The following is a 20,902-nucleotide window of genomic DNA, read 5'->3' on the forward strand; positions in this document are numbered from 1 at the left end:
ATTGTGTGGCGCAGTAATATCCTCACTCTTGCACTTTCAGTTTCACTTTGGAGTGAGGATATTACTGCTCTCAAGTGCTCCCAATATTATTCCGCCGAACAATATAGTTATCTCTTTTACCTGTGAGCCAGTGAGTGCACGCATTGAAACGTGAGAGGTATGTATCAACTCATCTTTAAAAAAAACCGCAAAAAAATACAGTAAGTGCTTTTGTCTCTGTTCGGCATTCATTGTTAAAGATGAAACGGCATCTGAATTAAATTGAACCATAATACTAAAAGAAAGGCAAAAGTTATGATAACAGCCCCCATGAATGAGCCCCCACCCCCAGTCCACACAACCAAAGTGAAAGCACAACATATTCACAATCTGCATTAATTAAGAAAGCATATTTATTCCAAAAATACAGACAATGTATATCCATAAATTAGGCCCAGGGCACTGGGGATACTCAACACCGACACATGTGTATAGTAGTGAGAGCCAACATATTCTTGCAAAATAAAATACAATGCCACTATTTTAAGTAATTCAACTTGGCCCTCCTCTACACGTTGGGATCGTGTTCATCCTGTCTGGACTTTTTCTATACTGACTGGTTGACAATACATTATGCCTTGCATATGGCCAAATGGGACAATGCTATGCATACATATGGAACATATATGCAGCATCAGTAAAACTGCTGGTAAAATTATACAATTAGAAAGTCAGCATGGAAGGTCAGCATCAGTCATCAGTCACACATTTGAGCATTGCGTTACCACACTGTTATTTTACCACTTGATATACATGGCCTTGTTTTTTTTAAATATCACTACTTTGGGACAATCGCTTTTGCAGTCTACGCATTGAAAATCTTCAGTTTCGTATTATATCTTAGCAGAGATCTGCAAATGATCATTTGACTAATCCAGGTCTAAGTGTTGCAAATGTACAGGAATGACAAAGGGGCAGACAAAAGACTAATAATCATCTACACTACCTAAACAACCTTTTTATTCTTAGGCCAGACACTGACTAGTTATGAGCAGTTTTTACAGTGCATTTTGTGTGACTTGTTCCTTGCCATATCTAACAACTGTCCATTCTGACTTAAGAACTATTTAAAAAAAAAACCTTCCTGGTCACAGGCGAAGTTCTTGGCTTTTTACATTTTTTTTACCATTCTGGAGAGGACACTGTATGGTTGGTTGGTCCTTATGAGTGTTTCCTTAAACTTTTGATATATATAGATATTCAAGAGAAAATGTTTATAATAGAACAGACTTTATATTTGCATAATGTGCAAATATCTATTTTAGGACTTGACTTTATATTCACTTAATGAGCAAATGTTTATAACAGGATTGACTCTGATAGGTCTGTGATAATCAAGACCATCTTCATATCCTGATGGCATTTACTGTTACCATTTCCCCCTCATAAAAACACACTGTAGTATTGGCTCCTGGCACAATGCCCCCTCCCCCCTTCCTAGAGGAGAGGGCGTAGAGGGTCCTGTGTTGAGGGCAAGTCCCATGTTGGCATGGCGAGATGGCATGGCGGGCACAGCAGGTGTGGTGGGCGGGCGCGACATCTACTTGGCAGCCTCGTTCGTCCTCTGGATGTGTGCCAGCTCCAGCACGGGCATGAGGAGCTGGAAGGCATCCTGGATGTAGGAGGCGCTGTTGGAGGCCTGCGGGAGCCAAGCACCGAGACTTTAACACAAGCCCCACACAAACACCATGCAACCCCAACAAACACCACACAAACCTCCACAAACACCATACAACCCCCACAAACACCATACAACCCCCACAAACACCACACAACCCCTACAAACACCATACAAACCTCCACAAACACCATTCAAACCTCCACAAACACCATACAACCCCCACAAACACCATACAACCCCAGGGGCCAAGCATGAAGACTGGGCTTTAACACAAGCCCCCCACAAACACCATACATCCCCAACAAACAAACCCCAAGAAAACACCAATCAAACAGCAACCAACTCCAACCAACTCACCCCAAACAACCCTAACCAACTCCAACCAACAAACGACAAACCCCTAACAACCCTTAGCAACCCCAACCAATCTTAAGCAAAACCAACCAACCCTAGAAGCCAAACACAGAGACTGGACTTCAACACACGGCCCCAACACACACTGTACGCAACCAACCAAAACAAATCTCAACAAACACCAAGCAACCCCAACAAACAACCCCAGAGTCAAGCAGAGAAAGTGGTACATAACACACAGCCCCAACAAATCCCAAACAAATCCCATCCCATCCCAACCAGAGAGGGTGCAAGCAGAGTGGTTACGGCTAATTTATGGTCACAACGACAAGTGTCGATTGACAAAATATGATGTCGCTCATATTTCGCTTACATAAGCTTACATAAAAAGAAATGTGACAGGTAACGTTTTGGGGCAGAATTCTCATCTCCACAGGTTTGCCTGGACGTTTGTAACTGTGTCTGTGTAAGTTCTGCCTATCAGGTTGCACTACATTTGTGAACTCATAGAAGTCTGCATGGGTATTCCAACATGGTTTAGTGACAAACCTGGATGAGTAAGTGGTAAACCTCCTAATAGAAGAGCTGCATGACTTAATTCTCCTAACAATACAATGCCATAGGGCTCTTGTTGTAGGGGGTTTACCACTTGCTCGGAGTTTACTTACCCAGGTTTGTCACTAAACCACGTACCTGGAATACCCCCCTGATGTCCGATCAGATAGTGTGCATTGTGCAACATACCTCCAGAAAAACTCCAGTTATCAGTGGGTTGAGGACCTCCCCTTTTTCATTTGACTGCAAGACAAAAATATAATGTTTTCAAAAATACGTTTATAAACAAATAAATAAATAATGGCACCGTGTGGCACTATAGAGGCACATCACAGACACATAAGGGGCATTAAAAGATAGAGAGCAGGTGTGTTTTGATATCTATGATTGCATACCCCCACACTGGTGAGACAGGAAGTGAAGCTCTTTGAGAGGAGAGAGATCTCTTTACACAGCAGAACCGTGATCCTGGGGGGGAAAAAAACAACGCAAGTAAGATAAGATAAGATGAGCCTTTATTGTCTCCAAGTGGAGAAATTTGCCTTGGGCAATCAAGAGAGTAAGTATGTATGTCTCATATATATAGCACATTTAAGACCAAAGTGCTTTACAAAGAAATAAAAGAGTAGAAGAAAAGAAACAATAGAAAACACAAAAACATGCAAACATGCAATATTTACAAACAAAGGAGAAAACACTAACTGAAACCAGGAAACAGGATTTAGGATTAATCACCACACCAAGAAACCGAAAGATTCAAGATTAAGACTAACAACCAAGTCAAAGGCAGAGGACAGGACAGGACAGGACAGGGGTGCGTCTCTCAAAACCATAGTTGCTAACCTGTTAGCAACTTAGTTGGCAATGGGGAAATTTGCATTGCAACCAACAAAGTTGCTAACACAGTTACCATCTATGGTTTTGGGAGACGCGCCCCAGGACAGGACAGAACTCAGCAAGGATTAGGATTAAGACTAACAACCAAGTTAAAGACAGAGGACAGGACAGGACAGGACAGGACTCACTGAGCGAGGACTCGGGCCTGCTCCTGGGTGGCCACCTCGACGCTGCTGCCGTCACTGTGCAGGATCACCTGAGCCACTTTGTGGAACTGCTCGATGGACTTGGCCGTGAGCTCTGCCAGGCCTCTGATAGCCGAGGAGTGCACATCCTGTTGGCAGAATGGTAGCTGCTGGTCAACACATGGTCAAATATGACTAGGAGGGTCAAAACGGAAGGGTAGTTGCGGCATAATTGAACATGGTGATGGATAGCACATCAGCATCAGAAGAGGGGTATTTGCAACAGGTTCAAACACAATGGTTAGGAGTAGAGCATGACAGGCTTCAGCCATCTATTGGAAAACAACCAGCAAAGACGAACAAGAACCTGTGTTCACACCTTAGAGATGCAATACACAAACAAACTAGACAGTAGTGCAACAGGAAACACACACACACACATTTAGCACAAGCTTCAGTGGACAGTTTTAGGGTTTCCTGTCAACAGAATCACACTGGTGGCTCCATAAAACCACAAAGTGATTTGGCCTCTTCCCTAGCATCCCTAGCATCATGGTCAGCGTCACGTAAGTATCAGTGAATCTGAACAGAGGTGATGGCAGAGCCCAAGGCAGACAGCAAGTAACTCAGGATGACAAGTTACAATGAACTCTTTAATGGTAACTCTGGCGGGTACTTTGTTACAGTGAATGGAACTCTTTTGTGGTAACTCTGGCAGGTACTTAGTTACAGTGAATGGAAATCTTTTGTGGTACCTCTGTAGTGCACTTTGCTACAGGTTTCTCCTCAGCCCCATCCTCTTCCTGTGGTGGCGCTGATGTGGCCAATTTGATCTCAGCGATGCGGTTGTGCACATTTGTTGTAGCCTACACACACACACACACACACACACACACAGATTAGTCAGTGGCCTTGAATAATTGAACTGAAATGATGTTGAAATGGGCAGAGGCATACCTGACTGAGTTTGTCTCCTGTAGTGGACAAATGCAACCGACTCATTGCATCTGTTAACTCCTTCGCAAATTCCGCGCTGTCATTGTCCTCTGACAAAACCATGCAAAAGGAAAAATGTCACCTTCTATTCTACACACACACACACACACACACACACACACACACACACACACACACACACACACACACACACACACACACACACACACACACACACACACACACACACACACACACACACACACACACACACACACACACACACACACACACACACACACACACACACACACGCTGTCTGTGGTGTTACCTTTTGAGTCATCCTCGTCATCATCAAACTCCTCCAGGGAGAAAGGCTCTTTGATCTGCTCCAGATGGTGCTTGAGCTGGGCCAGCTCCTCCCCAGACATGGAGGTCAGAACAGACTTCACCTGGACGCAGCCGCAACAGGCACCAGTCAATGGTTACAGTTCAGTAGTAATTCATTAATTACGGTCCACACAACTGTCTTACTTTATTAGTCCACACCAACTGGTTCTTTATACTCTCTCTTTAGATACTGTTTTTCGGGCCAAGCACAGGTAAACTGAGCCAATCCAAACAACAACAAAAAACAATGCTGAGGGGTATTCCACAAAGCCGGTTTTATCACAAAACCGGGTAAGTTAACCCAGGGTTTGCGGTAACTCTAGGTTTTCCGTTCCAAAATGAACACGGTATGTTAGTTACTATAGAAACATATGCTCTGAACCTAACCTGGTCGGAGCAGGTTTTGCACAGGTTAAGTTTGAAAGATAACCCGGTTTAGCTCAGGGTAGCCTATTTAAACCCGCGTTTCCGCAGCTTTCTCGTGTTCAATGGCATGCTGAGAGGCCTATTGACATCGGAGCGCAAATAATTCGAGCAATTCACCGAGAGAGATTGATAAGACCACGGCTCGACATTTTGATGAATTTTGGCTGAAGCGATATCGTTTTTCACGTTAAACTTTAATATATTTAAATAGCCTTCTCCAGCCCAACGTTACCAATCGTCAACCTGCCTCAGTTCACTGCAAACTATTTGCATAGCTCTCCATTTATTTGCGAAGTGTAGTTTTCTGTACAGTATTTGAGATGCTGAGCATAGGGAAAGCTACGGTCTGCCAATTAGTGCGTAAAGTCTGTCTTGCGGAGCGGTTAGTGCGCGACTTAATCCTCTTTCCTGGCCACAACTCACGAGGGTCATTAAAATGGAGTTACACCAACTCGTCTCACAGGTCACTAATGCTTTAAGTGTCCCCAAGTGGCACGGAAATTATCCTTGCTGTTGACTTTTCATATGGGTATCACGATGATACCATTCGGTTACAATATTATGTCATTGGGTGCATTGATGGCACAAGTGCCCCAGCCATATATGAGGCCGATTATGTGAACAGGAAAGGATATTACAGTATAAATGTTTAGGTAGGTATACGCAGCCTATATTGGCCATTTCCAATATCTTCAAGATAGTTTGTTAATCGCTGTCGATTTTATCATTAGATGATATGATGCTTCGCACATGATTATACTCATGTGGAGGCAAAATTGCCTGGTTCGGTCTACGATGCCAGGATGTAATTTGAGCTATAGCCTACATTTCAACAGACTGCGTTGCATTATGAACATATCATAGACCTTATATAATTGATGTGCTTGTGCAAGATAGCTCAACGTTTGTATTTGGTCGCAGCGCGATGGGTAGCTTCTTGGGGATCGAGGGTATCCATGCCTCCCGACGCTCATCACCCTGTACCCTAATCCCGCTCCTGGGCCACATGCAACGTTTAACCTGGCACACAACAGAACCCGCGATTGAAAACACATTTGGGATATTGAAGTCCAAATTGCAATGCCTACGTAGTATAAGAGTGTGTCCGAACGGGCTTGCGTAATTGTTGCATGCACCGTCCTCCACACGTCTCCGTTTAGAGGAGCTCAGCTCACGGCTGTGACGACACTTTCTCATTCCTAATAGCCATTCCGCGCAAAGAGATGTAGAAATGTATGTGGAAAATAATAATTACTACCATGAATCGTAATATTTTATCTTTTCTTGATCAGGTGATCGCTTGGGCCCATCGTAGCCTACATCTTTATAAAATAACAGGTTATGTGGTAGGAATGCTAAGAAAACTTAACTGAGATATGAATAGATTCATAGTTCAAATATTTAAGAACGTGCTTTTGTATGCATTCACGCTGTCAGCGATCCGCTACCAGGGTTTCTCTGAATGGCAGTTGCTTTGGTGCTACTTTTTAAAACTTTTTCTAATTTATTACAGCCTGCGTTCGAGTTCTGAGAAACATGCGGCCCGTTTCGCCTAGAAATCTAGACGCCCCTTGTAGCTTAACTTAATTCTTCTCTTCTGAGTACAAGTATACCAGGCCTTGTTGCTGGTAGTTCTTGCGCACAGCTAGATTAAGCACTATAACTTAAGGCTTAATGCAAAATAAAGGCAAAGCTTAGCGTTATGGTCTGCCTCCACCGTGACAATGGCAATAATGAACTATGCGTTCTTTCGGTAGCCAACATACAGATGCGCCTCGCGCACAGAGTTTTAATAACAAATAAACAATTCTGAAACCATAGCAGCTTCGAATACAAATAAACATATTTATTCCTTGTTGATAAGGAAATGGAAATTAGAAATTCTATAAACTTAAGATTCTATTGTAGAATTCTTCACATAGATAAATAGAATAGAAAACTTAACATTTACACTCCCACCAAATCACTCATTTATTTGGAATGTGGGATTTCTTTGAATAACAAATAAAGAAAATAAATGAAAAGAGAACCAACCAAACAAAGGAAAATAAATAAAATATAAGTTATGTGTGGGTGTGTGTGTTAGTGTATGACTGTGAGACTTTGCTGACTTCAATTAGTGTTACTACTTTATGGATAGGTCTTTCAAGGTAAACTGATCTAGTGAGTGGTTTTCCATTGATAAGTGTAGTGTCACTAATAAGTAACTTCAGCTTTCGTACCATGCCATCTGCACTAGGGTGAGCTTGTATAACTCTGCCGAGCTTCCATTCATTCCTTGGCTTGTTGTCATCTTTAAGAATAACAATGTCGTCCACTTGTGAGTTTCGAGTTTTCTTTTGCCATTTCTGTCTTTGTTGAAGATTTAGTAGGTAATCTCGCTTCCATCTTTTCCAAAATTCATTGGCTAGAAACTGAACTTTTCTCCACCTTTTCCGTAGATAAAGATCTTCTTCACAGAACTGTCCAGGAGGGGGCAGAATGATTGATGACTTCATTGTAAGTATATGGTTGGGAGTGAGAGGTTCTGGGCCATTGGGATCTTGAAGATGTTCAATGCTTAGTGGTCTGCTGTTGATAATAGCCATGGTCTCATAAAGAAATGTCCTTAGCGTAGTGGTGTCAAGACGGCTTGCAGATTTGTCTAGCATGGATGTCAGGATGCTGCGGATTGTTCGAATCTGGCGCTCCCAAACTCCACCCATATGACTCGCTGATGGGACGTTCATTATGAACTCACAGCCAAGTGTTTGTTGACGGTCTTGATCCATCCCTTTGAGTAGCTCATAAAACTCTCTTTTGGCTCCTGTGAAGTTTGTTCCTTGATCACATCTTAATTGGCGAACAGGTCCTCTGATAGATACAAGTGTTCGAAGAGCGTTCATGAAGGCATCCGTTGTCAAATCGTCCAGAGTTTCTATGTGTACTGCTCTGGAACACAGGCAGGTGAACAGCAGCCCATATCGCTTTAGTTCTTTTCTGTTTTCTTTTACGATGAAGGGGCCAAAACAGTCAACGCCACAGTATGAGAAAGGAGGAGATGTTTCAGTTCTTTCTTCTGGTAGATCTGCCATCAGTTGAACTTCCGTAGTTCTTCTGTATCGTCGGCATTTCACACACTTGTAGATATGTGAAGAAACTAGCTTTCCGCATCCAAGGATCCATATTCCATTTGCACGTAGTTCATTTGTAGTCATGCCTCTCCCTTGGTGGTGTATTCGCTCATGGTAGTGTTTGACCAGCAGTGCTGAAACGTGGCACTTCTTTGGAAGAATTGCTGGGTGTTTAACATCATAATGTAAAGAGGATTTGGACAGCCGTCCTCCCACTCTGAGAATACTGTTCTTATCCAGAAAGGCATTTAGTTGGTGTAACTTGTTATGTTTGCTTAAGTTGTCTTCTTTCTGTAACTTGAGTTTCTTAATGTCCTCAGCAAAGGCTTCCTCCTGTGTCAGCTTGATGATGAACATTTCAGCTTCTCTTCGTTCTTCAAGGCTTGTTAGTTCATTTGTTCTTGGCTGAAGACCTTTTAGTTCTCTTACAAATCTTTTGAGTCTGGCGACAGCTCTTACAACCTTGTTCCATTCAGAGAATTTGGTGAAGCGGTTCAATATTGCAGGTACTTCTTTTGTCTTTACTGTATGGACGTGGACCTTGCGAAGCTCTGGATCAGTTAGTTCCACTTCTCCCACCGTCTTTTCTTCCTGTGGAAGATTTATTTTCCAAAGAAAGTCCGGTCCTTTCAGCCAGTTAGACTCTTTCAACTGAACAGCAGTAAGTCCTCTTGAGGCATGGTCAGCTGGGTTGTTCTCTGAGCTTACATGTTGCCATTGTTCAGGAGATGTGCTGGATTTTATGCGTTGAATGCGGTTGGCCACGAAGGTGTGGAACCTTTTGGCATCATTATTCAAGTAGCCAAGGACAACTTTTGAATCTGTCCAGTAATACTCTTGCAGCTTTTCAATCTCAAGCTCTCTTCTGACGACAGAACCATTGCGGACTGAAGTTACTGCTGATGACAATTCAAGTCTTGGAATAGTTGTTAGTTTAGTAGGGGCCACTCTTGCCTTCCCCATAACCAGTGAGCAACTGATTTTCCCTGTTTCACTTATTGCTCTGAGATAAGAACAGGCACCATATCCACTGCAACTTGCATCTGAGAAGTTGTGAAGTTCATAACGTGCAACCTCCCCAAAGTCAGACGGAGAGTAACTTCTTGGAATTTTCAAAGCTGCTAAACGTGGCAAGTCTATTAGCCATGCTTCCCATTGTGGTAGAATGTTCTCAGGGAGATCCTCATCCCAGCTTATCTTGTCTCTACACAGTGACTGAAGTATTTGCTTGCCGACCAAGATGAAAGGGGCTACAAACCCTAGAGGGTCATAGATAGAGGCGACAGTCGATAGAACTCCTCTTCTTGTCAGCGGATTGTTCTTGACAACAACTCTGAATTGAAACTCGTCTGCTTCTACACACCACTGAACTCCAAGAGCTCGTTCAATGTTATATTCTCTTAAATCCAAATCCAGATCTTTGGTATGGGCACGTTCCTCAGGTGGTATCATTCTCATCACCTCCTTGTTGTTGGATACAAACTTGTGAAGCCGAAGGTTACCAGTTCTACACAGGGCTCTTGCTTCTTCAACCAAATGTATGGCTTCAACAGGGGACTTTGTGCTTGTCAAACCATCATCAACATAAAAACTTCCATGGATGAACTTGATAGACTCTTCACTGAACTTTCCATGGCCTTGTGATGCCAGGTGCTTGAATGCATAATTACAGCAGCCAGGTGATGAAGCAGCTCCAAACAGATGTACTTTCATTCTGTACACAGAGGCTTTTGCATTTAGATCACCCTTCTCCCACCATAAGAATCTGAGGTAGTCTTGATGTTCCTTTGTGACATGAAACTGGTGAAACATTTTCTCTACATCGCACATTATGGCTATTGGACCTTTTCTAAACCGGCACAATACTCCAACCAAAGTATTTGTCAGGTCAGGCCCAGTCAAGAGCTGATCATTTAAAGAGCTGTTTTGGAAGCGTGCTGAACAGTCAAACACTACGCGGATCTTTCCTGGCTTCTGAGGATGGTAGACTCCATGGTGTGGAATATACCAGGCTTGCTCATCCAGTTCAGACTGTGGAACCTTTTCAGCATCTCCTCGGGCTATTATGTCATCCATGAAGTGAACGTAGTCCTGGCAATACTGTTTATCCCTTTTCAGTCGTCGTTCTAGTGAAGTGAGTCTCCGAACTGCACATTGTTTATTATTTGGAAGGTTAGGTGTGTCCGTCTTGAATGGAAGTGGAAGTTCATAATGACCATCTTTGTTCAATCTTATACCTTCCTTCACTTTGGACAAAAAAAGAAAATCTTCTTGAGAAACTGGGTTATCGTCTGCTGAGTGATCCGTGAAGTCTGATTCAAGTGCTTTAATTATGTCTGTCGGTCCAATCTCCTTAACTTCAGTTCTGCACACGAAGTGTACCTCCCTCTTCAGTTCAACTGATGGCTGTGCTGCAGGTGTCACTTGACACTGTAGGATTTTGTGGCTGGTGCCTATTGCATCACTGTAGTCACATTCTGAATTCGCACATCCAACGATGCTCCAGCCAAGATCTGTTCGCTGAGCGTATGGGTGATTTTCTTCTCCGGCAATGATCTCTCTTGGAAGTAGGGCTTGTTGGCAGTTATACCCAATCAGAAGGCCTACCTAAGAATTAAGTTAAGCTCAACCTCTTTCTATAACCAGCGGCCAACGAGTTCTCACTGTAGCTTAACTTAATTCTTCTCTTCTGAGTACAAGTATACCAGGCCTTGTTGCTGGTAGTTCTTGCGCACAGCTAGATTAAGCACTATAACTTAAAGGGATATTCCGCCATTTTTGGAAATACGCTCATTTTCCACCTCCCCTCGAGCAAAACAATCGATATTTACCTTGTTCCCGTTCATCCAGCCATTCTGTGAGTCTGGCGATACAAGTTTTAGCTTCAGCCTAGCATAGATCATTGAATCGGATTAGACCATTAGCTTCTCGCCTGCTAGCTTCATGTTTAAAAGTGACTAAGATTTCTGGTAATTTTCCCATTTAAAACGTGTCTCCTCTCAAGTTAGAAAGTGCAATAAGACCAACTGAAAATGAAACCTGCCGTTTTTCTAGGCTGATTTGACATGGAACTACACTCTCATCTGGCGTAATAATCTAGGCAACTTGCAAACGTACCATAGGCGCAGTGATATCTTACGCAGCATCTGAAAATAGTCCCCATAGACAACAAGCAGTAGTAGTGCCAGTAGCTGCAAGTTGCCTTGATTATTCCGCCAGATGAGAGTGTAGTTCCATGTCAAATCAGCCTAGAAAAACGGCAGGTTTCATTTTCAGTTGGTCTTATTGCACTTTCTAACTTGAGAGGAGACACGTTTTAAATGGGAAAATTACCAAAAATCTTAGTCACTTTTAAACATGAAGCTAGCAGGCGAGAAGCTAATGGTCTAATCCGATTCAATGATCTATGCTAGGCTGAAGCTAAAAGTTGTATCGCCAGACTCACAGAATGGCTGGATGAACGGGAACAAGGTAAATATCGATTGTTTTGCTCGAGGGAAGGTGGAAAATGAGCGTATTTCCAAAAATGGCGGAATATCCCTTTAAGGCTTAATGCAAAATAAAGGCAAAGCTTAGCGTTATGGTCTGCCTCCACCGTGACAATGGCAATAATGAACTATGCGTTCTTTCGGTAGCCAACATACAGACGCGCCTCGCGCACAGAGTTTTAATAACAAATAAACAATTCTGAAACCATAGCAGCTTCGAATACAAATAAACATATTTATTCCTTGTTGATAAGGAAATGGAAATTAGAAATTCTATAAACTTAAGATTCTATTGTAGAATTCTTCACATAGATAAATAGAATAGAAAACTTAACATTTACACCCCTAGCGGCAGCTAGCCTGTTTCGCCCTTTTGATCAGGATTTCCATGCTCCATACATCACGTCTTTATAGGTTTGGCGTGTACGCGCACAACCCAGTGTTAACCAACCCTGTGTTGATTAAACTAATTCATAACCGGCGTGGTGGAACCGACCACTCTGTTTTAGTCGGCTCAGGGTCAATCAACCTAGAGTTCAGCGTTAACTCTGTGTTTGTTAAACCTCCGTTCGTGGAATACCCCTCTGAAGGCTAACAATGCTAAATGCAAACAATGCTAAATGTTGAGCTCAAATCTTCAGCAGACTTACCTTGATCTCACTCTCCCTGGACAAGCTCTCTAGCGCCTCCAGGTGGGCCAGTCCCTGGAACTCATCGAACAGCATGCCGTAGTGGGCCTTCTTCTCTGTGTCCGAGGAGAACTCATCGCCCGTCTGCTGCTGCTCCTCCCGTTCCTTAGCCTCCCGTAAGACCTGGCCAAACAGCAACACACATTCCCTTAAACTCTGATCAAACAGCAAGGCATTATTCTACCAACACAGACATGTACATAAATAGTTTGATGTTATAATTGATTTGTCTCGAGTGTTCTGTGGGCAAGACTGTTTTTAGTGGCAGGCTCGACATACCATTGACTTGCGCTAGCCTCGCACCGGCGAGCTCTGTAACTAGACTGGATGGAATGTGCTGAAAATGTCTCTCCACTGACCTATATCACAGTGGCTAACTAGGAACTGAGGTCCTATGTCCAACATTTCAAACTACGCCTTTAAAACCTGACCACACAGCAAGACCCATTCCTGTAAGACCTGACCACATAGCAAGACACATTGAGCTTGTGCGGAAGCTGGGGGGACTTATAGGGTCTCACCACCTCACCACACGGCACGCCACATCCACCTTTCCCTGCAGTCTACAGGACTTAAATGGGCTATCATTGGTTTGGTTTAAAATGGCCCATAAATAGCAACAGAATGGGAAGAAATAACCATTTGGACATAAAGTCAAACATGCAAAAGTGCAAACGCTACAAATGTAACCCAGATTTTAACTTAAGTCGGCATGATAACCAGCCAGACAAGCCCTCTCTCTCTTGTAACTGGCTACCACCTTGTATGTCAATGGTGCCGTATCGAATACAGTGGAGTTGAGATTCAGCCTCGGCTCTTGCCTGTGAGAGAGTGGACGTTCTGATCATCAGGCCCTTCGTCTTTTTGAATCCTGGGTCTCCCTCGGCGATCACGTCCATCGTTTTCTTCCCGATGAACTCCAGCGCGTCCAGGCCGCCCGTGATGACCGTTTTACCCTGCGGAGGAAATGAGTCGGCATCACAAACCCAACCGGACGCACCCCATCTTCACGGATAGTTGATGTGCTGTTCAAACTCAGCAGAGAGAGACTGTGCTGCACTTTAATGTGCTCTAGGGCTGTATTCAGATAGGTACTGTGGTCTTTATACTGTAGGGTCTAGCAGTGATCAGAGATCATTTCATGATAATCTCCCCTGCTAATCTGTGGGGCATCCTACGAAGCAAGTTAGACATGTCTAGGCTATCTAAACATATCGAGGCTGCACAAAGCCTTAACTCGGGTATTAAGTTAAGTGATCCTACGATAGCAGGTATGTGATAAATTTGTCAAACTAGGCTTTCAGCTCAGATCTGTGCGCGTTCTCGTTTTTGGGGTGACTTTGACCAATCGGGAAACGTGGAGATGTACAAAACAGCCTAGGTTAAACAATGTTTACTTCCGCATTTATGAGCGGTAGCGAAATCTAGGGTGGTCTTTTTTAGTGTCTAAAAAAAATCGATGTTCATCAGATATTGTATGGTATACATGTCCATAGTAGTGATATATCTGCATGCGCAACATAGTTAAAAGCGCCTTCGAGTTTCAAAATGTTTGAAGAGGCGGAGCCGCTCCAATAGATTCTCACATGTGAGATGACTTCGCTTTTCAAGATAATTGATTGGTCAGTAGTCAGTAGGATTAGTCAGAGGGCAGTGATTTTTCACGATTTGAGCTATAAGTTGGCACATAACCTGCTCCCGACCAGGTTTGGTTGCGAGCATAAGATACCATGGTGATACAACGACGCTAAAACAAATCCACTTTCGTATGACAGCATACCCTGGCTTTGAGCGCATCATACCTCGCTGCTCTGTGTTGTGTTGTGTTAATCTATTCTGTTTTGTGTTGTGTTAATCTGTGTTGTGTTGTGTTGTGTTGTGTTGTGTTGTGTTGTGTTGTGTTGTGTTGTGTTGTGTTGTGTTGTGTTGTGTTGTGTTGTGTTGTGTTTCTCTGTGCCCTTACTGTGTTCTGCACCACGCTGGTGAGGGATGACAGCATCCCCAGGGCCCCTCCCATCACCATGTCACCCTCAGCACCAGCACCAGCCTCAGCACCAACAGTGGCCCCTGCTGGACACACACGTACACATACACACACGCACACACTTTCAGTGAGAATTTCAAATTGAACTATTGTGCAAAGTCGATAAAAGCTCCCAAAATAATGCTACTATATTATATGCTATATATCTCCAGAGATACTATATGATATGCTATATATCTCCAGAGATACTATATGATATGCTATATATATCCAGAGATACTATATGATATGCTGTATCTCTCCAGAGCACTGGTGTGTCTGTACCATCAGTGTTGCTGTCCTCTGGAGTCTGTGCAGACAGCTCCTCTGGAGTGGGGATCCCCAGTGTGGTCTCTGCCTTCTCAATCACCTGGGACAGGCCCTGGCCTGAGAGAGAGAGAGAGAGTGTTAGAGAAACATAGTGTTAGAGAGAGAGAGAGAACATGTACATCACCACACACACACTGAACACACTCATCCTCTCTCTCACTCACTGTGTGTGTCTAAGAGCTGTCAGTGGTCACTCACCTACGGTTGCCACGGTGGCTGTTGCCGTGGTGAGCAGCGACTTCCCCCAGCTTCCCCAGTATCCCCATCCGCCCTGCTGCACTGCCGTTTCAGTGGACGCCTGCACCACGGACACAAGGCACACATCACCCATCACATTACACACATCACATTACACACACATTACATCACACACATCACACACATCCCCTTCCAGCTAACACATCATGGACACACGATACACATCACACATCACATTACACACACATTACATCATTACATCATGATCACACACTGTAACTCTCCATGATCCCACGCCACACATCACACACATCCCCTTTCAGCTAACACACTGTAAGGATCTAAGTTCCCAGGCTGATGACATTCCTTTCAATCATATATGGACTCTTGATTAGCTACTGAGTGTGGGCCTATTGTGGACCTCCTGTCACACGTTTGTCCAAAGTCCTCAGAAGTTAACTTGGACCAGGAAATGTAACCAAATGTATTGTCATGTCTTGATTGATTTACTCAAGTGGTTTCACTACAACAATGGTCTCAGTTTCACCTACAGTACTCATCATGTGATCTCCATTCATGTAACCCCTGTCACTGTGTGAACCAATCACAAACTTTGTAGCCTATAAAAGGGTAGACAAAACATTATTCATGGAGTCTCTATTAGCTATGAACTCCCACACTTCGGTGTGTAGTCATCTTCCTCTGAGCTGGTAAAATATGTTTCATTCTCTGTCTGTTTTTGTATCTTAGCTTGAGTATTTCTTGAACCTGTTTTAAGTAACTTTCACACTTTGCATTTAGATGTACTTCTGTAATGTGTTGGATGACTAGCTTGTACCTGTCCAATACATTTGTTATGCTGATCCGCGTAGCCATTAGTGCTTATACGGCTGTGTCCGGTCCCAGGTAACGTGCTAGCGTATGGATGGCTAGGGTTTAACTACCGCCGCCGTAGGAGTTAACCACACTGGAAAGGGCAAGTTGTAATTTGAAATTAGTTTGAAATTGACTGTAATATTATGAAGCGGTGGGTCGCTTTGTTTACGGGGTCCGCCATAGACTAAAATGTCTATGGTAAATCTGCATCGAGTAATCGCATCCTAGCACAGTCAGAACCCTCTGTGCATAGCATGTGGTTGTGGGTCAGCACGTAGACATATATAGTGATCCGAGTCAGCGGGGCAGCCTCTGCATTCCTTTCTGGAAACTAGTAACAATGATTGCGTCGGGAACCGCCTGAATATAACCGGCAGTGGAGGAGAATAGGACCCTCAGCATATTCCTGACGATACGGGGTCGGTAAGAATGTCTGTGGCAATACACAGTAAATAGTAATGATCAGACGCTTATGACCCACATGAGCCTGATCCCGGATAATTCACAATGTTACTTTCGAAGGCACCACCAGGCTCACCAGCCTGACCCCTGAGAATAATGTTACTTTGAACTAGACCTTCTTTATATTTGGCGGAGTCAGCTTTATTAGGATACAACAGGGGTTATCAATTAATGTCTCAAACAGCGCGCGGCTGCTTCACGGATTTTCCTTCGACCACTCTCTGTTCCCTCATTGGTTCAGAAAAGTGACGTCATTACAACACCATGGACACACGACACACATCACACATCACATCACATCACATTCCAGTTAACATCCCACGGCCAAAAGACACACACATCACATACATCCCTGTCCAGCTAACACATCAAGGACACAAGACACGCGACACACACATCACATTATGCACATCCCCTTTCAGCTAAAACAGCATGGACACAAAACACACCGCTTCCAACTATCACACTCATTTCTGTGCTACCAACCTAAACAAAAACACACATTACTTGTCAGTTTCTAATCTACACATACAATGTATGTTAGTGGGTTTACATACATAAATATAGTCGCATGTGTGTCTATAAAGTACAGGACAGTACGGTTCATACAGGATGCTGTTATGATTTGCATAGCAAAATAAAAGAAACTTCTCCGGTCAAAGTGTAGTTCGACATGATTTCTTATTCTTTACTTCTTATTAAGTTGGGTCCTGCAAGAAGGGCAGAGAAGCTTGAAGCGTAACTGAATAAAAAAGGAACTTAGTTGGATTTTCACTTTTTCTTTGAACCATATGTTTTTGATCTTGCACTCGAAAAATGTGGATGTGCGTGAGTAAAATGTTGTTTTTACTGCAGGGTCCTCCAGTGTGACTGCACCGAGTAGAAGGAGAAAGAGAGAGGTCTTACCTTCGGAGACTCTGCGGCGGCTTCAGGTTTCTCCACTGGCTCGGGGACGTCCGCTGGGAGCGGCTTGTGCTCTGGCCGTCTACGCATCTTGCGGGTGGGTGCGACGTCGGTGGCGATCTCACCCGGCGCCTCCGTCGAGCTCTCGGAGGGACTGGGGGTCATCTGCTCCTGCGCTCCATCGGTCGCAGGGTCTGCGGGTCCTTCCTTGTCCGACATCTTAAAACATTTCACGCTGTAAGGACGACAGGAGAAACAACAATATAAATCTGAGTGACATGGGGAAGCTTTGGCTCAACTTGCTACAGCACCTCACATTCCATCACACCATCACATTCGGGTTCAGGTGCACAGCACATGAGGACCCGAGTTTGAGTCTGACCCACGTCATTTCCCAATCTCTCTCTCTCTCTTTCTCTCTCTTTCTTTCTCTTTCTCTCTCCCTATCTCTCTCTCTCATCCTCATATCACGTCCATGAGAATAAAGGCAACCTGAGTGTCATGGCTGACCCTCTCAGAGGCTTTTGTTTCTGGCCTGTTGCTTTGCACTGTGCTGCATTAGGAAGATCAGAGCCTACCTGACTCTATACGCTGGCCATCTCACTGTGAAGGTTGGGAGCATCTGCTGATATGCCTAGTGTAATGCAGCCTTTGAAGACCTTCTAGCAGACAATGTGAAACCCTTGCAGATGGTCCAGAATGGGGCGGCAAGTCTGATTTTTAATTAACCATAAGGGCGTGTCTCTCTACTGTTTATAAATATACACTAGCTGCCAATGATTTCAAACATTTTTTTAAAACAAAAGTGAAAAAATGCATATAAACAAACAAACAAACAGAACACAGAGCAGCAGCAAGCATTTGCTTTGTCATATTTCAATATCAATTTCAACTTTTTTTCACTTATAGAGCGCCAAAACATCACACGTGTTAAACATTCAGAGAGAGCCCATGAGTAACAGGGACGAGGAAATGCTTCCTAGAATTGGAGATACATGTAGGAAGAAACCTCGGGTAGATCCACGACTCAAGGGCCCAACCCATCTGCCTAGGGTCAGTTACAGGACAGTATGGTCATTTAATGTCAAAAAGTTAAAATAGTCCAGTGTTGGGAATGAAATTGTCCATAGGGGTTAAGAATTGTCATAGGGAAAGTAGTGGGTCGCTAGGGTGCATGGGCCAGGACTGAGTCTGAGTAGTCAGCTCAGCGTTGTCAACAGTAATCAATAACAAGATTGCGTGCACAGGGGAAACACAGTGTGATAACTGTGCCCAAAGTACAAGACCAAAGTGACACACAATGCATTATGTGAACAGTAGATAAAGTAAGGTAGAAAACCAGCCCCATTGCAAGCAATAGCCTAAGGACCATATTCATATGCCATACGATTTCATTTAAATCTTTAAAATTATGCTGACACAACATTCTACAGCAAACTAGCTGTTTCTTCTACAACCTCAGCATTACCGGACTGGCAATGCTACATGTTGTGTCATAACAGTTTCCACTGCGTGAAACACAACAGTGGGACTTCTTTATAAGAAATACACTTGTGAATTTGATTTGATTTTGATCTTATGTACCTTATTGTGGTGTTAAAACCTGCTGACATAAGTCAGCATGGAAAATTAGCTAGCTTTGTATTTACACAGCGAAACTCTTCGTTCTGTAAGTTCATTCGGACATATCAAAACAGTTATCTAGAATGAGAGGACTTGAGACGAACCAACCCAATTTCACTATGAAAACTTACATTAATCTTCAATTACTGCGTCGAGTGGTCCAAAAAGTGAGCCACGTCACGTCACTTCACAGGGCTGCTCCTCCTGATGGGATTTGTTTTGTTCCGAGAGTTCTTCATCTACGTGTTTGTACTGATTGAGTAGTCTACATTAGAAAGCCAGCATCGCCCCCTATGGATGTGGATGACCAAGCGCTTTGTTGATAACGACAGAACCAGCACTTTATGGCAGAGACACTTAAAAAGACTTTGCTTATGGCCCCAAACTGCTAAATAATTGGAGACCAATCATTTTATTAAATAATGACTATAAAAGTACAACTCTTGTTTTTGCTAACAGATTAAAAAAATAACATTATAAGTGATTCCCTATAAGTGATCTGGCTTTAATGAAGGATAGATCTAATCACAATAACATTCACCTGGTACTTGATGTCCAGACTACTTGATTGAGGATGAGGGCTTCTTGCTATTTCTTGACTTTTACAAGCCCTTTGTCTCTATTGAGCATTCTGCTATTTGTCAATATTTGAACGTAGGCCTATTAGGTTTTGGTGAAATTCAGAAATATTATTGCTTCCCTAGCAATATCAGCTCCATCTCTATAGCATTTCATTCCATTTTATTAGATGTGGAATTAAAAAAAGGCTGTCCTTTTTCTCCCCCTCTTTTCATAATAGCCACAGAAATGCTCTCTATTCTTATTTATTAAACAAAAAAAAAAATACTGCCCCACTTGACATTGTATGATTGCCAGTTGTAATAGCAGCTGTCTGATGACACAACTATCTTTATGAAGCATTTGAGATGCCAAAAGCTTTGAAGATGATCAAGTCTTTCTCTAAAGCCTCGGAATAAAATGCATGTACCTATCCATCAGTGCAATATAGCCTAACAGAAGCCTATAAGATTTTCATGAAATCAACCTGTTTTACCCTGTTTTACCCTATATTGCAAGTCTTCCCAAAGAATCATTGGCAAACTAAAATTGAAACTGATATTTGTGTATTTTGTAATGGGCTGAAAACCACTGAGCACCCATTTGTGGGATGTATTCATGTTAAGACTTGGCTTGACCTTCATAACTCTGTCCTAAATGTTTGGTGTTATAAGTTTGACTCAGAGGATATTATGGGCTCTTTATTTTGAATGATAATGTCAATCTCTTGGTTAATGTGATTGCCATTTTCTGTAGGCTATACTATTTAAATGTAAATATTCAAGGTTAAATCACAATGATTTCCTTTATTATAGCCTATAAAAGCCCTTAAAGCTATGAAGTCTAAAAAAGCAACACAACTAAAAAACTATAATCCTGGATGGATTTGATTGGATTGTTTTGATGTTGTTCAAGAATTACTCATACATTGTTTAAAAAAACAAAACAAATCGCACCTCTTTGTTTTTGCTGATAAAACATCTGTGTTTTCGTGTGTGTGTGTGTGTGTGTGTGTGTGTGTGTGTGTGTGTGTGTGTGTGTGTGTGTTTCACTTAGCACAACATAGGCTTACATATTGCAGATGGGTCTTGATTGATGTAATATGTTCGTGTCACTACAATAGCAGGTAATTCATTAATGCCAATTATTAGATAAATTCGGGTCTTTAATGACTGTTATTAGTCGTTCTTCTGGACTACATATTTCATATGACTTGATTGGTTGGAAAACAACCCTGTGTTTTTTTCACGTAGGTGATTGGTCACTGCTGGTCGCGATATCCTCACCCTCTTCCGA

General features: G+C 42.9%; 1 protein-coding gene across 2 annotated transcripts; it reads right to left on the bottom strand.

The window, feature by feature from the left end:
* Positions 1 to 370: 370 nt before the first annotated feature.
* Positions 371 to 19,277, bottom strand: fam114a2 (family with sequence similarity 114 member A2). 2 transcript variants are annotated; one of them, XM_062537245.1, is made up of 14 exons: positions 19,180 to 19,277; positions 17,429 to 17,660; positions 15,185 to 15,284; positions 14,942 to 15,043; positions 14,597 to 14,700; positions 13,455 to 13,589; positions 12,595 to 12,756; positions 4,859 to 4,979; positions 4,549 to 4,637; positions 4,347 to 4,457; positions 3,595 to 3,740; positions 2,965 to 3,037; positions 2,759 to 2,812; positions 371 to 1,678 (listed from the first exon to the last, which is right to left on the bottom strand). In XM_062537245.1, exons 2-14 carry the CDS (start codon positions 17,642 to 17,644, stop codon positions 1,580 to 1,582), a joined length of 1,512 nt encoding a protein of 503 aa, XP_062393229.1. In that variant the 5' UTR covers positions 17,645 to 17,660; positions 19,180 to 19,277; the 3' UTR covers positions 371 to 1,579. The 2 variants fall into 2 exon arrangements, with proteins under 2 accessions (XP_062393229.1, XP_062393228.1); XM_062537244.1 differs by having other exon boundaries at positions 14,597 to 14,703.
* Positions 19,278 to 20,902: the final 1,625 nt, after the last annotated feature.

Source organism: Sardina pilchardus, chromosome 5 (assembly GCF_963854185.1).
Source record: "Sardina pilchardus chromosome 5, fSarPil1.1, whole genome shotgun sequence".
NCBI classification, from domain to species: domain Eukaryota; kingdom Metazoa; phylum Chordata; class Actinopteri; order Clupeiformes; family Clupeidae; genus Sardina; species Sardina pilchardus.